The sequence below is a fragment of the Hyaena hyaena genome, unplaced genomic scaffold (genome assembly GCF_003009895.1).
Source record: "Hyaena hyaena isolate Hyena2069 unplaced genomic scaffold, ASM300989v1 scaffold_764, whole genome shotgun sequence".
In the NCBI taxonomy this organism is placed as follows: Eukaryota; Metazoa; Chordata; class Mammalia; order Carnivora; family Hyaenidae; genus Hyaena; species Hyaena hyaena.
Genome location: NW_024081395.1, coordinates 38728 through 61791, shown reverse-complemented (window position 1 = coordinate 61791; position 23064 = coordinate 38728). Strand labels below are relative to the sequence as shown.

General features: G+C 39.9%; 1 protein-coding gene across 1 annotated transcript in view; it reads right to left on the bottom strand.

Moving 5' to 3' along the window:
• PKD2 (polycystin 2, transient receptor potential cation channel) overlaps positions 1-23064 on the bottom strand; it is a 60240-nt gene that overhangs the window by 19349 nt on the left and 17827 nt on the right. Inside the window, exons 3-6 of the mRNA XM_039218437.1 lie at positions 20123-20256; positions 11461-11711; positions 6974-7198; positions 4252-4480 (exon numbers count right to left, since the gene is read on the bottom strand). Of these exons, the coding sequence (XP_039074368.1) occupies positions 4252-4480; positions 6974-7198; positions 11461-11711; positions 20123-20256 (839 nt within the window). The remainder of the gene's footprint in view (positions 1-4251; positions 4481-6973; positions 7199-11460; positions 11712-20122; positions 20257-23064) is intronic.

The window sequence follows — 23064 nt, the reverse complement described above, 5'->3', positions numbered from 1 at the left end:
TTAGAAATATGCAACTTACCTTAAAACAACTAATTATTTTACTCCTAGGGCTCACCAATCTTCTTATTCAAATCACTCATACAAATGTGAAGTGCTGAGCACAGCCATTAGACAAGTAAAACAATAAGCTGCTTGCATTTCCTTTGCTAGGAACAGAAATCAAATAAATGCACGTGTGCATGTGCACACACACACAAGAAATGTTGCTACATTACAAAATCAAACTCAGATAAGAATGCCTTATTTTTTCTGCTACCCTCCTGTAAATAAGTTTCCATCCTTCTGCTTTCTCAGCCCCATCTTTCTTTGTTTTTTCCCAATTGCCAACCATCTATTCCTTCTACTATTTAACAAATACATAGTGGACATCTATGTACACAGCACTATGCCAGGGGCTAAGAGGAACAAACAGAAGTAAAGTGCACAAACTCTGTTCTTAAGAAACGTACACTTTGGTTCAAGACCAGGTACACACACACAAATAAGTAACCCAAAAGCCTATTAAGGAGTTGGCATTTTACAACATAAGGTGAAGAGTGAAACAAGACATTCTAAAGGGGTGCTTGAAGGAAAAAGAATATACTTGGTCTTGAAAGATGGTGGTAATGGTGGTCAGAGAAGGCTCCAAAAGGCTTTCAGTGGGAATATGTGTGAGCCCAGAGTTTCCCTCTTGCTTGTTTCTGTATGCAACTTTCCTCATCTGCTTCAGTTCTGGGCTAAGAACATTGGTCCCTGCATGCATCCATCACCACTGGATTAATGTATACGTGTGGAAAGTGCTAGGGGTTAACCATTACAGACTGGGCTTCCTGTGGGGTCTGAAGCCGCAGCAGGTATGCTGTCCCAGGTGCTAAGACCTTTGCTGTCCATTCCTTCTCTCTTCTTATGAAGGTGGTCAAAGACCACTTCCTTAGCCCTTCTTGAGATGGCTATCCTGATCATGGCTCCAGGTGATTAACATTGCAAAGACCTGCATGGCTGCCAATCAAGGCTGAAAAAGCCAACTTCACCCCCTTTTGTTTTCTGTGAAGGATTTCCAGGGATATCTTGTATTTTTTGTGCTGGTGGTAGGATTATTTTCTTTGAGTTTTCTGAATACACTGAAAATGTTTCTCTCTGTTGACTTGAGAGGGAAAGATTGACTGACTTAATAATGATAACCTTTACCCTGCTCTCACTAGGTACAATTGCTTTGGCTCTGCCAGGATGTGGTCATTTATACAATATCAATATCATATCAATATACTAAATTTCCTTGAGAAGTTTTCTTCAAAATAGAGAATAAGAGAAAAGATGAGGAAAGAGATTTTGTAGCACTTTAGTTATGTCCTGAGTTTTCTTTGGGATTGTCATCCTTATCTACAAAAGAACTTTTGTTCCTTAACATAAGCTTCATAAGGGCAGGGGTTTGGGCTGTTTGGTTCTTTCCTATGTCCTCAATCCTAGAATAATGCCAGACACATAGCAGGTGCTCAGAAAATCTTTGTTGAATAAATGAATTAATACTTTTCACGCTTGAAACCTACCAATCAATAAAATTACTTGAATTTAGACTTCTTAACAGTCTTCTTTTTTCAGTAATTCCACTAGTTTTGAAAGACTTGTTTAGGTCAAATGGTTGACTAAAGTAAGTCTACAGATTTCAAAGTTTTTACTGAAGAAACAGAAGGAAAATAGAGAAAATAATTTCAGAGTGGTTCCAAGATGTTATAATTATACTTAGGATATAATTACTTTTCAAGTTTTGGGTGTGCTTTAGCACATTTGGGCCAGATAAAATAAAAACACCTTTGCTTTTTTTCATGGGGTTGAAGGCCCAGTGGAGCACAGGGCTTGTTATGGGGGATGAGCAGAAAGCATGCCCTTATTTCTGCAGGTCAGAGAAGGATTCAAAGGAGAAGTAGGATTCCAGTAGCCTTTCCTTGTTCTATACAAAAGTACACTGTCTGAATTGTTATCTTGGCAGTACTACGAGTTAAAAAAAATTAGAACAATAGCACAGTGAAGCAAGTTTTCAAAGAAATACTTGCAAAATGTTTGGCTGCTGAGCCAAATAAACTATCCTCAATTTCCATGATATCATCAGTTATTTTCTCCAAAGCGATTTGCTGAGGTGTGGGAATAAAATATTAAAACTTTTATCCAAGTGAAAACAAAGTGTTAGAATTCTATTTGTATTTATTTTTAACCCAATCTTTCAAATTCTATGTTGTGTATGTTTTTACAAGTGTACACACACACACACACACACACACACACACATTACAAATAAATGGAATACATTAGGGTGTGTTGTCAAAGTCTTCACTGAAAGGTGTACATAATCAAAATGGTTGATTGCCACTGACTAGCCTTTTGCTGATATTAAAGGTATTTGGTTAAAACCCAAACAAACTTGCCATTAACTAGCATAATATCATACTCAAATTTTTACCATTATTCTCAATGACCTAAACTATAAATATACCCATATAAACTAAAAAGGCAGGGTTTGCATCCTTAGTGTTCCAAACAATATTTGTTTTCTAGAATAGTTTTCAATGTATGTGGACTGCACTCTTTCATCATGTAGTACAGAAATATTTTGAAAACTTCTTCCAGTCTCATGGCCTTTCCTCCCATCTTAAATAGTGAAAATTCCACTGTTACTCTGTTATTATTAATGTATTGAGAATTTGGAAATTAAGAGTTTACCTATAGGAACTGTGTGATACGACACAAGCCATTGTGAAAGAACGGATGCACTTCTAAATGCATCAGGGTTGAATGGCTTCCACACAGTATTCTGTGGGAATTTGTATTTTAAGTAAAACCTCTTTCTTAAGTACACATGCATTGAGCTTGGGAGGCAAAGGAGGAGTGGCTAAGAGGGTTATTGTGAGGAATAAATGTACTTCTGTATATGAAAACCATGTGGAACTGTGTCTGACACACATAACTTCTAAAGTGTGATTATTAGTATTGCTCATGTTAATATTATTGTTATGCAATACATATCTATATAGTTCTTTTCAATGTCTTAAGCATTCTTTTATTCAAACATGAAGATTTTTTTCTATATTTATAACATATTTCAGAACATATTTTTCTCTATTTTGAGAACTAATTCTAGTGATGATTTGATAATGACTTGGAGTAAATGCTTCACAAAGCCCAAATGAATTTTTGGTTGCTGGGGGCTAGGGGAGAACAATGGTCAAGAAGTAGGGGAACAGAAAAGAGCACCCTGAAAGGGTAATGCATCACTTACTGAGATTTCAGAGGGGCATCTCTATCATCAGACAGTGGAAAGGACAGACTTTTAGGCATGTAACAATTAAACACGTCCTTATATTCTTAAATGTGTAACAGGACTCAGCAAAAGATTATATGTTCTCACTGAAGGGAGAAAAGTTTGCAAAAATGCATTTCTCTGTGGAAGCCCCTGAAAGGAAGTGATTAAGATGGTGTGGAAGGGAAACCATGTTGAACAAGTGTAAGACGTTGTAATGGAGTCATGGGCACGCATAGTCTCAACTCTATCCTAACAGCCTTCTGATTTCTTGCACCTGATACAGAAAACCTGGATGGTCCCTCACCTGTATTTTGTACACTGTGGACTATTTGCAGGAAATTTTAAACTACAAAGAGGTTTTCTCTACCACCCCGAATATTTTCAAGATGTTTCTTCTTGCTCTAACTTTACATATGTGCAGAAAAATACAAATTAATTTTTGTTAGCAGTTGAAGAAAAATATCATTAACAAAAAAACAGAATAAACAAAATATTGTTTTCTGTGTCCCATCTCCTATAGCATGCCAAAGCCAAATCTGAATTACTAGGTTCTTTTTTTTTTTTAATGTCTTAGAACTTGCGTGTATCAGCACACAGAGATCTCTTTAAATTTCTTAAAAGTTTGTTTGTTTATGTATGTGTGTATGTATCTATGTACGTATGTATGTTTAAGTAATCTCTTAAAGTGGGGTCGAACTCACAACTCTGAGATGAAGAGTCACATGCTCTTCAGCCAGATTATTCTGTTTATTTGTGTGGCTAATTGACAGCTTATTGTAAATAGCTCACCACTTCTGATTTCAGAAGGGTTACTCATGCAAAATGAGAAAATAATTGGTAGCACTGAAGTTGATACAGTAGAGAACTTAGATTCTCCTTCAGGAATATCAGGATCTACAATACTCAGGAGATAGATCAAGGACTCTAACATGTTTTTATAACAAGAGTAGAGAATTTGGTGTTGTTCTCAAACCTACCACGATGATCACAACATCCAGACAATTCCAGAAACTTCTGAAATAGTGTAGCTTGTGAATGCGAATTTCCAGTATTTCTTCCACCATGTAGTAAAGGATAAAAAAACAAAAGATAATCTCACAGGCTGCCAGGAAGAAATCAAAAGTCGTGACATAGTGGATCAGCTTTACAGGCTGAAATTGCCAAGATGGAATCACACCGCCTGTTGCTGGGAATTCAACCAATAACCTGCATTGCAATAAGAACAGTTAAAACAGTAACAACAACAATGACAACACACGGATGCAGCCAGGAAAGGACATCCATCTATTCTGTCCCTGCACCAGCAGGTTCTAAAATTATAACCGCAAGTCACCCCAAGCTAGTGGCAGAATATTTTTGATCACAGCTATAGCTCTGTACTTGTACAATTCTGTGTCCCCAAAGGAACAAGGCTTCCCAAGTCCTCTTTAAGAGGTTATTTCTCCTCAGTTTCCCCTTTACTTTTCTGTTACTTTCACTCCTTAAAATGCTCTTTTTTTTAAATGTGGAAGTGAATCAACAAGAAGCCTTTCTAGGACTCCTATTAAATATAAGTAATTCAAGTAGGCATGAAGAACATAAGAAATATAACTCATGCATTCAAACACATATGACCTGTTGAGAAGTAGGATGTGCGTATTTGTGTGTGCATGCATGTGTATGTGTGTGTGTGTGTACACATGCACATATACACAGACTGAGTTTCTCATTCATTCACTGGGTAACACCCAACTAGCATTGAGTAAGTTGCCCCTGGGGCTCTTCTTGCTTCCCTTCCCAGAGCATTATAGTTAATAGGTACTCAGTAAACGTCTGATAGTCTAAAACAGTAACAATTTTTTTTTTACATTCATACTGATGGCACCGAACCTTAGTGCTTTAGCATATTTGAAGTGAGGATGTTTCTTGCCAACTTCCCATTTTGTGAGTATCACACTGAGAGAGTTACATGATTCATTTAATGGTGTAGTTCCCCTATCAAACTGGAAATAGAATATCTAGCTCCTTAACGTTAAGACTATAAAAAGACCTTCAGTCAAGTACCAGGTATAACTGCCTTTCCCATTATAGGACAGATAGCCACATCTAGAGGCCAAGTATCCAAGACTCAAGCATGAGCAATAGTCAGGTCCAGGCAGAGACTATGGTAAATTAGAACTGGTCAAAGAAGTATGAAAATTTTTCCTTCCTCTTCAATGTCAATCTCCTGTTTTTTGCTTCTTTTCCCCATTCAATGTGTTGGAGAGCAAAGGTAATAAACAAAAACCTGGGAGAGCAATAGAGAAACAGAGTGCCTCGTGACAGCCTCAGTGTGAAAGTGGAATGGCAGAAAGTAGCCTCTGTGTGCGAAGTGATCTCACTGTGTCCTATTCTGGCCCTGCATCTGTTAACTTCTCCAGAAACCTATAGAGCAACATACAGAAAAGAAGTAATTGCCTTGACAATATTCACTCTTAAAGTATGGGGAGGAAGTGAAAGACATACTCAAGACCTATAAATAGATATTTCCTTAAATGTCAATCAGAGTTGACTGCCTGTTTTTATCCTCTTTCTATTTGCCCTGGAATCATTAGGAAAAGTTCAAGAATAACTGCAATCATTTTTCATTCATTTCTAGTAATAACTGTTATTTGACTTATATGAAAGTTGTTAAATACCAACGAAAGTTGGTCTGCGAAAATCCAACTGGCTATGTAAAGTGGATTTGAGTTTAGCTTCAAAAGTGATCACAAAATAAGGATATTATGAGAATATATGCTTCTTCTTTGGTAAGTAAATATATGTGCAAGTAAGTTATGTCAGCAATGTCTGGGTGTTGCTAAGACATTCACCAGGAAGATTAAAGTGGGTGAACTCTGGCTCTCCTTTGCCTTGTTCAGCTTTCTTCTTTTTTTATAGCACATATTACCTTCTAATCTACTATTTGTTTCTTTTGTTTATTGTTTCTTGTCTATTATCTATCTCCTGGTTGAACGCAAGCTCTGCAAGGGCAGCGATCTTTATTTTGTTTATTGATGTGTCCCAAGAGCTGAGAACAGTACCTGACACAAATTAAGTGTCCAATAAATGTTTGCTTAAAAAATAAACGAATGAACAAGAGACCTCAGACAAGCCAGTAGGTCTTTGTTAGTTTTCTCACTGCTAACCAATGTGATCATGATGGCAATGTAATACGATCTATAGAAGGAACTTTATGTGCCTTTGGTGAATCTTCAGTGTTAGCAGGTACCTGGGTATCCTGCTGAACTAAAGCACAGCCCCTGACTTTGGTGCTTGTGTTCTGATAGCATGAGCATCATCTGAGAGTTGGAAACTCAGGGAAATGAGTCACAGTTTGATGGCCAGAGGCCTTGGTAACAGAGGATATGGCACTGATCATCCTCATAATGAATAAGAAAAGATGTTAGCAAACCATAGTGCTTTTTTTTTTTTTTTTTTTTGTGGGAAGACTCCAGCTTTGGGATAAACTTGGACCAGAATTAAGGTTCTTTCCTACTCATAATATTCTAGGTTTCTAGTTCCCTTTCCCCAAATATATTTATCCCACTGAGCCTTTGGTTTTCACCCTTCCCTTGCTGTCAGCTCTGAACTTTGCCAGTCTTTTAGCCAGCCGCAGCAATGGTCTCCTGGTCGATCTCCAGACTAGGATGTACATACAGATATACAGAAGTGGGAGGGACCAGTGCCGTTGGTACACACCTGATCACACAGAACAGGTTAATGTTGGCGTTATATACTGAAAAGTCAATAAAAGTTGCTCTGGTTCCTCGGTCCAGCCAGACATTCTTCTTGAGGCTAGCGACTTGAGCGGCTGTCTCTTCTCTCGTTCTTGACAAATCTAGGTAATACCCAGCTCCACTATAGGTTGCAATCATTCCCCAGTGGCTACTCCCATTCAAGTCTTCTTCACTTGTGTAGATCCAACTAATTAAAAAATGACATGAAAACAAAACAAATAGATACAATCAGTGGAACACTTGTGGCAGTTATAAAGCTAGTTGGTTCCTGGTAAGATAGAGTATGTAATAAATAAGTGTAAGTCTTATTAAGCTGGGTAATGTGCTGGGAGTATTGCTTCATAAATGTTTTCTTATTTAATTCTTTTTATTTATTTATTTTATTATTATTGTTTTTTAGAGAGAGAACACAAGGAAGGGAGGAGCAGAGAGAGAGAGAGAGAGAGAGGATCCCAAGCAGGCTCCTCACTGTCAGTACAGAGCCCGACGCGAGGCTTGAACTCACAAACTGTGAGATCATGACCTGAGCCAAAACTAAGAGTTGGACTCTTAACTGACTGAGCCACCTAGGCGCCTCTAATTTTCTTTTTTAAGAAAGAGTTTATTTATTTACTTATTTATTTATTTAGAGAGAGCATATGAGAAGGGGAGGGAGAGAGAGAGAATTCCAAGCAGGCCCTACACTGACAGCACAGACCCTGAAGTAGGGCTTGAACTCACGAACCGTGAGATTGTGACCTGAGTCAAAACCAACAATCAGAGGTTTAACCAACTGAGCCACCAAGGCACTCCCTTATTTAATTCTTATACATTTATTATCCCCATTTTAGGTATGAGGGCCCAGAAGCTTAGTGAGGTCAACTCAGTCTTGACACTTTTGAGGGTATTGTCAGGAACCTACACCATGACTGTCTGTCTCTAGAACCTGTGCAATTAGCCCTGAGTTATGTAGCTGCCTTCCCTGGGTAACTATACTCAGGGGCTAGATGATGCTAGGTCTCCAGAGAAAACTGTATCCAAGAGGTAAAAGTTCATCAAGTACCACTGTTGGCAACTGAACTAAACAGGACTCCACAGAGCATTTGGGCATTTAATCCACAAGTATTGACAGAAGCTCTCTTAGGGACCAGATGCTTTTTTGGCATTAAAGGGGATATAAAGATGAACCAAGTTCCTTTCCCTCTCACATTTACAGTAAGTAGGAAAAGCTGTCACTAAACAATTAAAATACAAGGTAGATGATGATAATAAATTCAACACAGAAGTACAGAGAAATTTCTTGGCTGGATCAGAGGAAAGCTATCCTTGTGTGGGGTCTGGCGACAGGAAAGATGCATCAGAGAAAGCTCTGGGAAGAAGCCACAGCAGACCTAGGCTGTAAAGGTAAATAGGATTCAGGCAGGCTCAGGTGGAAGAGAAGGGAATTTTCAAGCTTGAGCCAGGTGAGGCCACGGAAGTATAAGACATCTAGCTGGTAGTTGAGTTCAGCTCCCATATGATGAAGAAAGAAACACTGAAAGGTAGACTGTGATCAGATTGTGAAGAGCAAGCATGAAGGAGTCACTGAGAGAAGGTTTCTGAGAGGCATACGACAGAGTTCCTCTGGTGGCTTCAGGAAGGCCTGAAGTCGTGAGGAACAGATGGCTCATGGACTGAAAAATGTTGCCAGACCAGGTCTGAGATGGTCTTTCCTTTGGAAGGCCTGCTTGCAAGGTTGGGCCTTGGCTGGCCTCTGGACCTTGCCTGATAAACAGCTCCCTACATTGACATAAAACTAACTGTGCCTAGGTTCTCTGTACAAACACAGTGGCTTATGCCCAACACCTGCTTTCCCCCTGGGAGTCTGGGCTTACATGCCAGGCAGTGACTGCCTATGTGACCAGCAGCCGGTAAATACCTCGGGCACTGAGTCGCTAATGAGCCTCTCTGACAGATGTTGTTAGGACTCATTACTGGAGGAATTCCGCATATCCTATGTGACTCCACTGGGAGAGGACTTTTGGAAGCTTGCACTTTGTTTCCTTCAGACTTTGCCCCACATGCCTGTACCTTCTGCTGCTTTTGCCTTTATCCTTTCACTGTATTAAACCTTAGCCACGAACACAACTAGACGATGAATCCTGTGAATCCTTCCAACAAATTCCTGAACCAGGGAGTAGTGCCAGAGATGACAAGTCCTGACTCAGAGCAGTGAAAGGAAGATAGGAAGATAGACAGGAAGGACAGACATGAGACTACAGTGACCATCAGAAGAACTCGGCCTCTAATTTGGAAGTTGGGGCAAGGGAGAAGTGACATTTGAAAAATGATTGGAGACTCTTTTTGGATAATGCAAAGGAGAACAGATCCAACAAGAAAGTGATGAATTCAGTTTGGGCAGATTGAATTCTCGGAGCTGGGGACATCAGTGGAATATAGAGTTATTTTTTGTTTTCTGTCACTAGAACACAAGCCTGTGAAGACGGGATTTGTTTCTATTTTGTTTCTTGCTCTTTTGTTTCTAGCCAGCACCCAGGATGTTTCCAGAAAAGGGAGACCTCACTGGGAAAATATCTTGCACAAGTTAACACTCAGTACATTTGTGGAAGAAATGATAAATTATCAAATAGAGATGAGAGAGGAAGTCAACTGAATGTCAAAGGGAAGAATGTAAAGAAAGAAAAGCTAGAGATCTGAATATAGAATGAACATAGGAATAAGAAGCGGGAGGGGTTAAGAGGAAGATTACAGAATGAAGGGAACTCAAGTAGCACCCGCAGAAGTCAAAAGAATGAGCAATCAACACTGCCAAGTTCTGCAGAGAGGCTGAATGCAATGAACATCAAAAATGGGTCAGTGCGTTGGCAAATTCAATAAATCCACTGGTGGCTTCCAAGAGAGACATCAAAAGCACTTTTGTAAAAAGTAAACTTTAAGGGGGTGAATCAATGGTAAGGAAATGGATGTGGCGAGTGAAGGCAATACTTTCCAGAAGTTTGGAGTTCAAGGGAAAGAAAAATAGGAGTAACTTGAGAATATGGCAGAATCAAGGGGTGGTTTAGACATACAGCAGTCCATCCCATGGTGGAAATCACCCACTCACCCATGCCTCCACCAAGTATTTACTGAGCAGCTTTAGAGAGCAGGCAGTGCTCAAGGCTTTGAGAATATAGCAAAGGACAAATATAGGCCTCGCCCTCAAGAAGTGTGAGTACTGATGAGAGGCTGACGATGTCAAGGAGCCACCCTAACAATTAAGAAAGAAGAAACAACGTAATTCAGTAGAAGAAACGTGGGTTTTGGAGTCAGGCTGGTTTAAGTCCCAGCTTGGTTCCATTAACCTACTTTGGGTAGGTGAGCTTCAGTTTTTTTTTATCTCCAGAATGAAGATGACACCTATTTCAGAGTTGTTTTGTGAAAAGCAGATGGGATAATGCATGAAATCCCTTCTTAAATAGCATCTGGTTGTGGATGCATCCATTTCTCTCATTAATGATATGAGATTAAGTAAAATATTAGATAAGGTATCACAGTTTAAGGGAAGGAACAAGAAAAAGGAGCCATAGGGCAAAATCATTATCAAACCTGGAAAAAATATCTCTTGGGATGATTCAATCTCTTTATGCTAAATCTTCTGACCTTTACATAGTTTGTTCCTTACAGACCATCGTACTAAGTAAGGTGTGCATTGGATGATAAACAAAGAATCTCATCATGGGAAAACTGCTTGCCCCCACTGTATATTAACACATCTGGAGTGTGGGTGTCTGAATTCCCAAGGAAGGGATCTAGAGGAACTGTGACTCACCCTAAGAGGGCCACCTTGGAACTGCTTGAGAGCACTTCTTATTTCTTTATAGTAACTACCGTAATTCTAAAAGTAATGACTATCCTCTCTTAATACACAAGATATTTTAAGTATGGTTTCAAAAGAATACCAAAAATGTCTCTAAATACTCACAATGACAGTACATACTCAACATCATAAACAATCTTTGAGAGGACAGGCTTTAAACCAGAAAAAAAACTGCCTCTCAAGCTTATTACACACTTTATATAACTGTACTCTGAACAAAGATATATTTTTAAATTCTAGTAAGATGAGAATTTCTGTACCAGAATAATTTTCAGTAACAACCTAGTGAATGATGTCACTAGATCTAGAAAAATAGGAACCAATCATCTTAAAAGAAACCACCAAAGGCCCAGGTAGCTTCTTTTTTGTGGGCCATGTAGTCAACAATTTAGCCTTTTGAAAAATTTGTGTGCAGAAATTGAAGGGGTAAAAAGTAGAGAAAACCTGAGAAACCAAAGGTCTATTTGGCCGTCACCTCAACTATAAGCACTGAAGGCTTACTTAAAGCCTCTTCTCCTTAGCTGGGGTTAGAGAATGAATGAATGAATGAATGAATGAATGAATGAATGACAGTGAGAAGTAAGGGCACATGGCCACGGGGCATAGACACTTACGCAGTTCCATTTTTTGGACCGAATGGAGCCCTGTCTTCACTACTGACAGAGTAGACATCATAGCACTCTTTAATCTCATCTCTCAAGTCCTGAGGGATAGAACAGGACCCGTTCCTGACTTTGAGCTGCCGTATACGTGGTACACCTAATAGGAGGTTCTCGTAGTAGATGAAGCTTCGGTTGTCCGAGTCAGTTCTGTTGCTGGGCTGTGTCTTCCAGTATAGCCCATCCAATAAGGCACCTTCTGTGAACTGAAAGTGAAGGAAACATTAAAAAAATTTTTTGTAATGTCTATTTATTCGAGAGAGAGAGAGCGAGAGCGAGAGAGAGACAGAGAATGTGGTGGGGGGGGAAGGGTTGGGCAGAGAGAGAGGGAAACACAGAATCTGAAGGAGGCTCCAGGCTCTGAGCTGTCAGCAGAGTCCAATGTGGGGCTCAAACTCAAGGACCGCAAGATCATAACCTGAGCCGAAGTCGGATGCTCAGTGGACTGAGTCCCTCCAAGTGCCCCGCAAAGGAAACATTTTTGAAAAGTTTTTTGAAAAGCCCCAAGCTTAGTGGCTTGCTTTGCTCTTTCCTGGAATGTTTGCATGACCAACTCTGTGAACATGGTAGAGTGACAAGAGTGGGTTTTGCTGTCAGGAAGATTAGGGTTGGATCTTGCTCCACTGCTTACTAGCTATGAGGCTTTGAGCAGGATCCAACTTTGAGCCAAGGTTCCTGCATCTGTAATATCCATTTTTTGTCTGGTTGCTACCCTTGGCACCTAGGACTAAAGGTGGGGGTGTTATCATTTTACTTTCCCTTATTAAAATAACATCCCAGGGCAGAGAAGTAGGGGGCTCGGTACATTTCACTTGCCCCCATCTCTCAAATGGAGAAGGCCTGAAGTCATAGGAACCCTTACAGAATCCAGGAGTTTGGGAGAAAAAGGAGACAGAGTCCGCTGTGAAAACCTTATAGCGTGAGTGCGAACTGGGGAAGATAAAATCATGTTGGGATAGAGACAGAGGGAGGGGGGAATCCCCCTTTGCTGGGAGCTGCAGTGAGTCTAGGGAAAAAAAGAAAGAATGGCCAAAACTGCACAAGACACTGTTCCTGTCGCTGGAGAAGAGAAAAACCGCTCGGGACACAGAGGGATCTGGTTTCCTGCTGTACAGCTGACCCTAGGAGGGACACACTCGTCCCAGGCGACCCCGGGTGAAACTGCTCCCTGCTCGCCAGCCGGACATGGAGGGGACGGGAGCAGCGGCTTCTGGCTCGATCCCCAAGGGGAGGGCGAAGACTTGAAACTGCTCTGAGGGACTCGTCTGCGAGGTTATATTTCGGGCAATTTCAATGGGGCACATGGACTGAGATCTGGAAATGAGGCCTGACTTGGGATATAGAGCACATCCACCTTGGCTACACCTCTGGCACAGGGAGATCAGACCCAAAAGAGTGAGTTGCAATGCTTGGTTCGAGAAGGGACTGGGGCGCCGCCACTTTTCTCCCCACAACCACCAAGGCAAGACTCTAGTGGGATGCACTGGACCAAACCACGCCCATTCCCCCTAGAGAGCTGCCCTCTTCTTCTTTTTTTTTTTTTTTTTTACCTGAGCCGGGGCTAGACCAACATGGATGCACTGCCCTGATTAATTCTGGTCACTGGTTTGCTTAAACAGTCACATTTAATCAATTCTCTAGATGTAAATTCTACACCTCCACCACTACCTATTTATCTCTTTCTCTCTGGAGTAATCAGACTATATAGTTTCTCTGAGTAGCATCATCATCATTTCTTTTGCCTCCTCTCCAACCATATCCCACTCTTTCTCTCGTTGAAATAAGCCTCTTAGTCTTTCTGCCTGCTCATTTCATTTCCAATTTTGCTTCCACCCCGCCCTGTCATTTCTCTCTTTCTTTATGCTCTTCCACCAGCACTGCATACACCCAGCTTTATATTTGTAGCTGGGAATTCTGGTACTATGCTTTAGACTGTCCTTTATCTAATAGGTATTTTCTTTTTCCTTTTCTTGTCTTCTTTTTTATGTATTTTTATATGTATTATTCGTCTTCCCTCCTTCCTCTTTTCTTTTTTCTTTTCTTTTTTTTGTATGCGTCCCTTTTTTTTCTTTTCCTTTTCCCTTCTGGTTTGTGTGTTTGTTGGTTTTGTATGTGCATTTGTGTGCCTTTGTTCACTGTGTGTTTGTCTGTCTGTTTTCTTTTCCAGGGCTACCTCAAGAAACAAGCCAAAGCACACATGGTGGAGAGTCTCAAATACCACTATGAGCAGGAAAATAAAATAACCAAGGTCTCAACAAGAGAGACCAAGAGACACCATTCAAAGAACACTTTCTGTACGGACAGGCTTTGGACAGTCAAAGAGCCTTCTTTGGTACAGCAGCACTCACAGGGGCAGAGTGCATAACAAGCTTTCAAAACTAACAAGAGATAGAAAGCTAACCAAAATGATGAAACAGAAAAACTCTCCTCCAAAGAAATTCCAGGAAGAATTGACAGCAAAGAACTGCTCAAAACTGATATAAGCAACACAACTGAACAAGAATTTAGAACAATAGTCATAAAATTAATTGCTGGGCTTGAAAAAGGCATGGAAGACATCAGAGAAACTATTGCTACAAAGACTATTGAGCTTAAAAATATTTGTGATGAATTAAAAAATGCTATAAATGAGATGCAAAATAAAATGGAGGCATCCAATGCATGAATTGAAGAGGCAGAAAGGAGAATAGGTGATTTAGAAGACACAATTATAGAAAAAGAGAAAGCTGAGAAAAAGAGAGATAAACTAATACAGGAACACTAAAGGAGAGTTCGAGAGCTCAGTGACACAATCAAATGGAATAATAGCCGTATCATAGGAATTCCAGAAGAGGAAGAGAGAGAGAAAGGCGCTGAAGGAGTCTTTGATCGATTTATAGCAGAGAACTTCCCCAATCTGGGGAAGGAAACAGATGTTGAAATCCAAGAGGCACAGAGAACTCCCCTCAGAAGTAACATGAATCGATCTTCTGCATGACATATCATAGTGAAACTGGCTAAATATAAGGACAAAGAGAGAATTCTGAAAGCAGCTAGGGAAAAAAGGACCCTAACATACAAAGGGAAACCTATCAGAGTGGTGACAGACCTATCTACTGAAACTTGGCAGGCCAGAAAGGAATGGCAGGAAATCTTCAATGTAATGAACGGAAAAAATATGCAGCCAAGAATCTCTATCCAGCAAGCCTGTCATTCAGAATTGAAGGAGAGATAAAAGTCTTTCCAAATAAATAAAAATTGAAAGAACACATCACCACTAAACCAGCCCTACAAGAAATCCTGATGGGGACTCTATGAGGGAAATGTAGCAGGGAATGCAAGATACCAGAGACACTACCACAAGATGAATCCCACAAAGGACACGATGACTATAAACCCATATTTTTAATAATAACACTGAATGTAAATGGACTAAATGCCCCAATGAAAAGACATAGGGTAGCAGAATGGATAAAAAAAAAAAATCCTTCTATTTTCTGTCTACAAGAAACTCATTTTAGACCTGAGGATACCTTCAGATTGAAAGTAAGGGGATGGAGAAATATCTATCATGCTACTGGAAGTCAAAAGAAAGCTAGAGTGGCTATACTTTTATCAAACAAACTGGACTTTAAAGTAAAGGCAGTAATAAGGGATGAAGAAAGGCATTATATAATAATTACAGGGTCTATCCATCAGGAAGAGCTAACAATTATAAATGTCTACGCACCAAATATGGGAGCACTTAAATATATAAAACAATTAATCACAAACAGAAACAATCTTATGGATAAGAATGTGCTAATAGCAGGGGAATTTAGTACTCCACTTACAGCAATGGATAGATCAACTAGACAGAAAATCACTAAAGAAACAATGGACTTGAATGACACATTGGACCAGATGGAATTGACAGATATATTTAGAATTCTACATCCTGAGGCCATAGAAATCACTTTCTCCTCAAGTGCGCATGGCACATTCTCCAAGACAGATCACATACTGGGACATAAAGCAGCCCTCAATAAATATAAAAGAATTGACATCATACCATGCACACTTTCAGATCACAATGCTATGAAACTTGAAATCAACCACAGGAAGAAGTCTAGAAAACCTCCAAAAACATGGAGGTTAAAGAACACCCTACTAAAGAACAAATGGGCCAATCAGGCATTTAGAGAAGAAATTAAAAAAATATACGGAAACAAATGAAAATGAAAACACAACAATCCAAACTCTATGGGATGCAGTGAAGGCAGTCCTAAGAGGAAAGTACGTTGCACTCCAGGCTTATTTCAAGAAATTAGAAAAAGCACAGGTGCAAAATCTAACAGTGCACATAAAGGAACTTGAGGGAGAGCAACAAGAGCTCCCCAAACCCAGAAGGAGAAGATAAATAATGAAAATCAGGGCAGAAATAAACAATATAGAAACCAAAGAAACAGCTGAACAGATCAATGAAACCAAGTGTTGGTTTTTTGAAAAAATAAACAAAATTGACAAACCTCTAGCCAGGCTTCTCAAAAACCCAGAGCACTCAAATAGACAGAATCATGAATGAAAATGGACTGATTACAACCAACCCCTCAGAAATACAAGCAATTATCAGGGAATACTATGAAAAATTATATGCTAACAAATTGGACAACTTAGAAGAAATGGACAAATTCCTAAACACATACTCACTACCAAAATTCACACGGGAAGAGATAGAAAATCTGAACAGACCCATAACTAGTGAAGAAATCGAATCAGGTATCAAAATTTTCCCAACAAATAAGAGCCCTGGGCCAGATGGCTTCCCTGGGGAATTCTACCAGACATTTAAAACAGAATTAATACCCATTCTTCTCAAGCTATTCCAAAACATAGAAATCGAAGGAAAACTTCCCATCTCATTTTATGAGGCCAGTATCACTTTGATTCCCAAGCCAGACAGAGACCCCGCAAAAAAGGAGAACTACAGGCCAATATCCTTGATGAATACAGATGCAAAAATCTTCAACAAGATACTTGCAAATCGAATTCAACAGCACATAAAAAGAATTATCCACCAAGATCAAGTGGGATTCATTCCTGGGTTACAGGGCTGGTTCAATATTTGCAAATCAATCAATGTGATACATCACATCAAGAAAAGAAAATATAAAAATCATATGATCCTGTCGATAAATGCAGAAAAAGCATTTGACAAAATACAGCATCCCTTCTTAATCAAGACCCTTGAGAAAGTCAGGATAGAAGGAACTTACTTAAACATCATAAAAGCCATCTATGAGAAGCCCTCAGATAACATCATCCTCAACGGGGAAAAACAAAGCTTTCCCCCTGAAATCAGGAACATGACAGGGATGTCCACTCTCACTACTGTTGTTCAACATAGTGCTGGAAGTCCTAGCATCAGCCATCAGACAACAAAAGGAAATAAAAGGCATCAGAATTGGCAAAGAAGACAAACTCTCACTTTTTGCAGATGACTTGATACTCTACATAGAAAACCCGTCAGACTCCACTAGAAGCCTACTAGAGCTGATCCATGAATTCAGCAAAGTTGCAGGGTACAAAATCAATTTACATAAATTGGTTGCATTTTTATATACCAATTATGAATTAACTGAAATAGAAATTAAGAAACTGATCCCATTCATTATTGCACAAAAAACCATAAAGTACCTAGGAATAAACCTAACCAAAGATATAAGAGATCTGTATGATGAAAACTATAGAAAACTTATGAAGGAAATTGAAGAAGACACAGAGAAATGGCGAAACATTCTATGCTCATGGATTGGAAAAATAAATATAGTTAAAATGTCATTACTACCCAAAGCAATCTACACATCAATGCAATCCCAATCAAAATTGCACCAGCATACTTCTCAAAACTAGAACAAACTATCCAAAAATTTGTATGGAACCACAAAAGACCTCCAATAGCCAAAGTAATATTGAAGAAGAAAACCAAAACAGGAGGCATCAGCATCCCAGACTTTAGCCTCTACTACAAAGATGTCATCATCAAGACAATATGATATTGGCACAAAAGCAGACACATAGACCAATGGAATAGCATGGAGAACTCATATTTTGACCCAAAAATGTACAGCCAACTAATCTTTGACAAAGCGGGAAAGAGTATCCAATGGAAAAAAGACAGCCTCTTTAACAGATGGTGCTGGGAGAACTGGACAGCAACATGCAGAAGAATGAAACTAGATCACTGCCTCACACCATACACAAAAATAAACTCAAAATGGATAAAGGACCTGAACGTGAGACAGGAAACCATCAAAACCCTAGAGGAGAAAGCAGGAAACAACCTCCTTGACCTCAACCGCAGCAATTATTTACTTGACACATCCCCAAAGGCAAGGGAATCAAGAGCAAAAATGAACTATTGGCACCTCATCAAGATTAAAAGTTTCTGCGAGGCAAAGGAAACAATCTATAAAATAATAGGCAACCGACGGAATGGGAAAAGATAGTTGCAAATGACATATCAGATAAAGGGCTTGTATCCAAAATCTATAAGGAACTCACCAGGCTCCACATGCGAAAAACAAACAATCCAGTGAAGAAATGGGCAGATGATATGAACAGACATTTCTCCAAAGAGGACATCCAGATGGCCAACAGACACATGAAACGATGCTCAGCCTCCCTCCTCATCAGGGAAATATACATCCAAACCACACTGAGATACCACCTCACACTGGTCAGAGTGGCTAAAATGAGCAAATCAGAGGACTCTAGATGCTGGCGAGGATGTGGAGAAATGGGCACCCTCCTACACGGTTGGTGGAAATGTAACCTGGTGCAGCCCCTCTGGAAAACAGTGTGGAGGTTCCTCAAAAATTTAATAATAGAACTCCCCTATGACCCAGCAATAGCACTGCTAGGAATTTACCCAAGGGATACAGGAGTGCTGATGCATAGGGGCACATGTACCCCAATGTTCATAGCAGCACTCTCAACAATAGCCAAAACATGGAAAGAGTATAAGTGTCCATCAACTGACAAATGGATCAAGTAGATGTGGCTTATCTATACGATGGAATACTACATGGCAATGAGAAAGAATGAAATCTGGCCATATGTAGCAACATGGATGGAACTTGAGGGTGTTGTGCTGAGCGAAATAAGTCAGGCAGAGAAGGACAAATACCATATGTTTGCACGTATAGGAGGATTAGGAGGAACTTAACAGAGGACTGTGGGGGAGAAGAATGGGGGAAATAGTGGGAGAGAAGGAGGGAGGCAAACCATGAGAGACTCTTGAATGCTGAGAACAAACTGAGGACTGATGGTGTGGGGGTGGAGGGGGGAGATGGACATGGAGGAAGGCACTTGTGGGGGTGAGCACTGGGTGTTATATGGGAACGAACTTGACAATAAACTATTTTAAATATTTTTTTAACAATTAAAAAAATAAACATTCCACATAATCATGGTTCCAAACTTGCTTGGAGAGGAAAAGACTACAATTTTGATTACCATTCTGCCATCTGGTGGATCTTCTTTTAAGTGTCTGGACTATTTTGACATCTGGTGAACTCTCTAACTGCCCCTTCCCCTGCCCCTGCTCCACCATGGAACCGTGTATATGTGAGAAGTCTTTCATTAGTTTTCCCGTAGGGAAGAAGAAGCTTTTCTCAGCGTCTTACCCTTATTAGTCAATCAACAGAGAAGGACTGATTTGCTCTGTTGAGGTGTGGAGAGATTAGTATTATACAAGTGTGGTTTATTAATGGCTCCATATGGTCCAGTTTCCTCTATCATTACAACTACCAGCTCTGACCCCAGCATTTAGTAAATGCTAAATTTAGTAAATTTTAGAAAGCATCTCTGTAGGAAGAAACAATTGTTTCCTTTTTGATTTCTCTTCCAATTTTCCTAGGTTTTGAGTACCATACCTCCAGATCAGTTTAACATTATTCGTACAGTATCACTCATAGCTTATCCCCTGCTACTATGTTGGATTTTGTGACAATTTGGGAAGGCTGGATTCAATTTCACATTAGGGATCTCTGAAAGAATGTGCCTGCCTTGTAACAGGTGCTGTTCTAGAGTACATGCCGCCATAAACAAAGTGACAAAAGACAATACAAAACCAAACAAATAAAGTGATACTAAATAACCAACGTTTGCCCTTAGGGGCTGTATATCTAGGAGATGCTCAACAGATATTTATTGAATCATGAATGAATGAATGAATTATAGATGAGGGTGAACTCATCTAGATCAACCATCTGAAGAACTGCCTGTCAGGCTAGAAAAAAGTCCATTTTTCTTACTCCCTAGCCATGTGTAAGCATGCTGAGTCTTAGTCTCCTCATCAACCACCCAGGGCACATTAGCTCATACCTTGTACGGTTACTATAGCACTAAAGAAGGGAAAGTATGAAACACTAACATGCTGCAAGAAACATACAAGGTACTCAGCTGGACCATAACTTCCATCACCTCACCATCACCTACATCTCACATGGTGTTAAGCACATAGTGGGTCCTATATATACTCTTTAATTAATTAATGAAGCCAAATGAATAATTTTCAGTGATAAAGAGGTACTTTGAAAATCATTTGCAAAAACAAAACAAAACAAAACAAAAATGAAAAGTCATTTGTAAATACCTTCCAGAAGTCTTCCATTGAAGAAAGAGTTTTAAAGTTTGTTTTCTCTGTTTTGGACACTGGGGTGTCTAGGAAGAGTTGTGACATTATCCGGGTGTAGTAGTACACACTGGAGCTCATCATCCCATAGGTCACTGGAACACAGAAAGAGCCACATGAACCCTGTGAGGGAACCCACTCACTTACTCGTACCATCCTGCTGGATGGGTAGGTATCCACAGTCTGCTTTGCCTTCCTTCCCTTTACCATTCTTCTAGGATCTCTCCCTAGCTCTCAGGCCTATAAAAGAAGTAAGTTAACATTGGCTTATGTGAAACAAAACTGGCTTACTACAGAGCATTAAGTTAAGATCAAGTGCCTTCACTTGACATCTGGGACATGGCTATTCAACTTCATCCCTCTCTCCCCAGATCAGCCTCTCAAATGCAGGGAGGCTGATCTGCACTGGCCCCTACTGAGGCCATGCTGAGTTCCTTGTCCTGAGGCTGTGCACGTGCTGTTACTTTCTCTACAATAACACGGCAGGCGATTCCCTGTTCTACATCAATTCTCCACTCTACTCTGCATACTGTGTCTGACCTCTACAGACTGTACCATGTAGGCTACCTTGTCCTTGAACATCCCATGAATTCAGCCCATGGGAGGCTGAACAGGAAATCCAGGGGCCTGAGGAAAGACAGGTTGGGTTTGCTCCCTCCACCCCTCCATTCCCTCAACACCTGGGTGCAGTTTGGCAGGGAACCCTCTAACCTTAGCCATAGCTGCTGGGGGAATCTGTCCTCCAACAGCCACACTGGGTTCTCACCACGCCACTCTCTGCCCTTGTCCCTTCAGGCCTGGAGGTGGTACTTGTTCTGAGGGCCTCACTCTCTTTGCTGGTTCCTATAACCCTGCCCCAGCTTTGGACATAGTCCCTTTATTCCATCTCTTTCCTTGCAGGATGCTAACACAGACACATCTGCCTCCCATTAATCTATCAAATCTTCTATGGAACCCTCTAAACTCAAGCTACACCCCTGTCACAAAGATTTGCTCATTATATCAGCCCATTCTGAATGGTCCTAGAGGGAGGTAGGAGGATAATTTATAGGCTTATTAAGTCACAGGAGATCAAAGGTTGAATCTTCGCCTACATGCTGTCTACTATTTGATCTGAGCAAGCTGCTTAAATTTTCTGAGCTTCAGTTTGGTTTTCTGTAGGATGGAGATGATTAGCTACCCCATAAGAGTTTTTGGTGCTTACATACAAATAATAATTAAAAATTACCCAATACAGTGGCTGACACTTAAATGTCCAACAATGGTGGTTTTTCCTCCTTAATCAACTTGCTGTAATACCTGGATTAAAAATTTCAGTACTTGAACAAGGGGAGGGCTGTCTTACACTGGACTCTAGCAACTGCATATGTAATACACTATAATTCCTATAACTAGCTGACAAAAAGCTTCAAGAGGAAACACTTCCCTTTTATAATTCTTTTGACCACAAAAATTTTACACTTCTTTTGACCATGGTTCTAAATATCCAGCAGGTGATTAACACTTAGCTGATTCTGTAATAATCTTCAGGCATCATAAAATGCATTTTATTTTATTTATTTTTTAAAGTTTATTCATTTACTTTGAGAGATGGAGAGAGTGTGAGCAGGGGAAGGGGAGAGAGAGAGGGAATCCCAAGCGCTGGCGGCACAGAGCCTGACACAGGGCTTGATCTCATGAATTGTGAGATCATGACCTGAGCTAAAATCAGGAGTTGGATCCTTACCCAACTGAGCTACCCAGGTGCCCCATAAAATGCATTTTAAAACCTTGCATTAAATAATCTGAGGATTAAGTGCTATTTAGTAAAATCCCTTCCTCATATAGTTAGCTTCCTTCCCTACCTGAGCAGCATAGAAAATTAAGATTATTTAAAAAGAGCAGTAGAATTATCTACTTAGTGATTCAAATATAAGTGTTTCAGAGTCTACCTCGAGCAGTCAGTAGATCAGTAAATACACATAATCATGCAGCATATGTCTTCTATCTAGAGGGAAAGGAACCCTTAGTTTTAGGCTCCCTCACCTGTCCTCCTGCAACCCATAAATGAGGGTAAGAACATTCCTCTTCAAGTGCTCCATGACTTGCCACCTCTCAAAACTGTATGGACCAGAGTTAAGGCTTTAGACTTTTAATCCATTCACATTTATGGGACAAAGTGCTTATGAAGATAAGCAAGGTGTGAGCTCTGTCCTCAAGAAGAGAAGCTAGAAAGTATCCCTGGGAAGAGCACTGCCAGCCAGCTCCCATAGAGGGATGGACAAGGTACAATGAACTCTACAGAAGCTTTCTGTGGATCCAGAGGTAGCTGAGGGAACAAAGCTGAATGATGCTAAAGAAAAGTAGTGAAGGATCCCTGAAGCTGAATAAACAATTATTAAGTTGATTTTAAGTCAATTTAATTCAAAATTCAAATTTGCTTTGGATTCACTGATTAATATAGATTCTCAATTTTTTTACCTGTGGGTTTTGTTGTTTATAAAGATAAATGACAGATGATTTAAATATTTTGATTTATAAATACACAATAGTTATGTATGTATATAAATGTAAGTATTTTAGCCACTGATCAAAAACTGCAGCTCTCTTATTTTCCTATATTTTTAATATCAATTGCTTTTGAAATTCTTAGGACCTCTATGAAATTTCATGATTCACTGAAAGGGAAGTGATGCATCCCCTTGACTATTTAGCACCATCTATTGGACATCCAGAGAAACAATGTCATCTAGCATTGACAGGATGATTATTCTAATACATTCAATCAGCAAATATTAACTCAGTCCCTCCCTTGTGTCAGGCCCTGGACTAATCCATCGGATATCTTTTTTTGAGAGAGATGGAGAGAACACTTCCAAGTGTGTGCTCACAAGTGGGGGCAGGGCCAGAGGGCTAGAGAGACT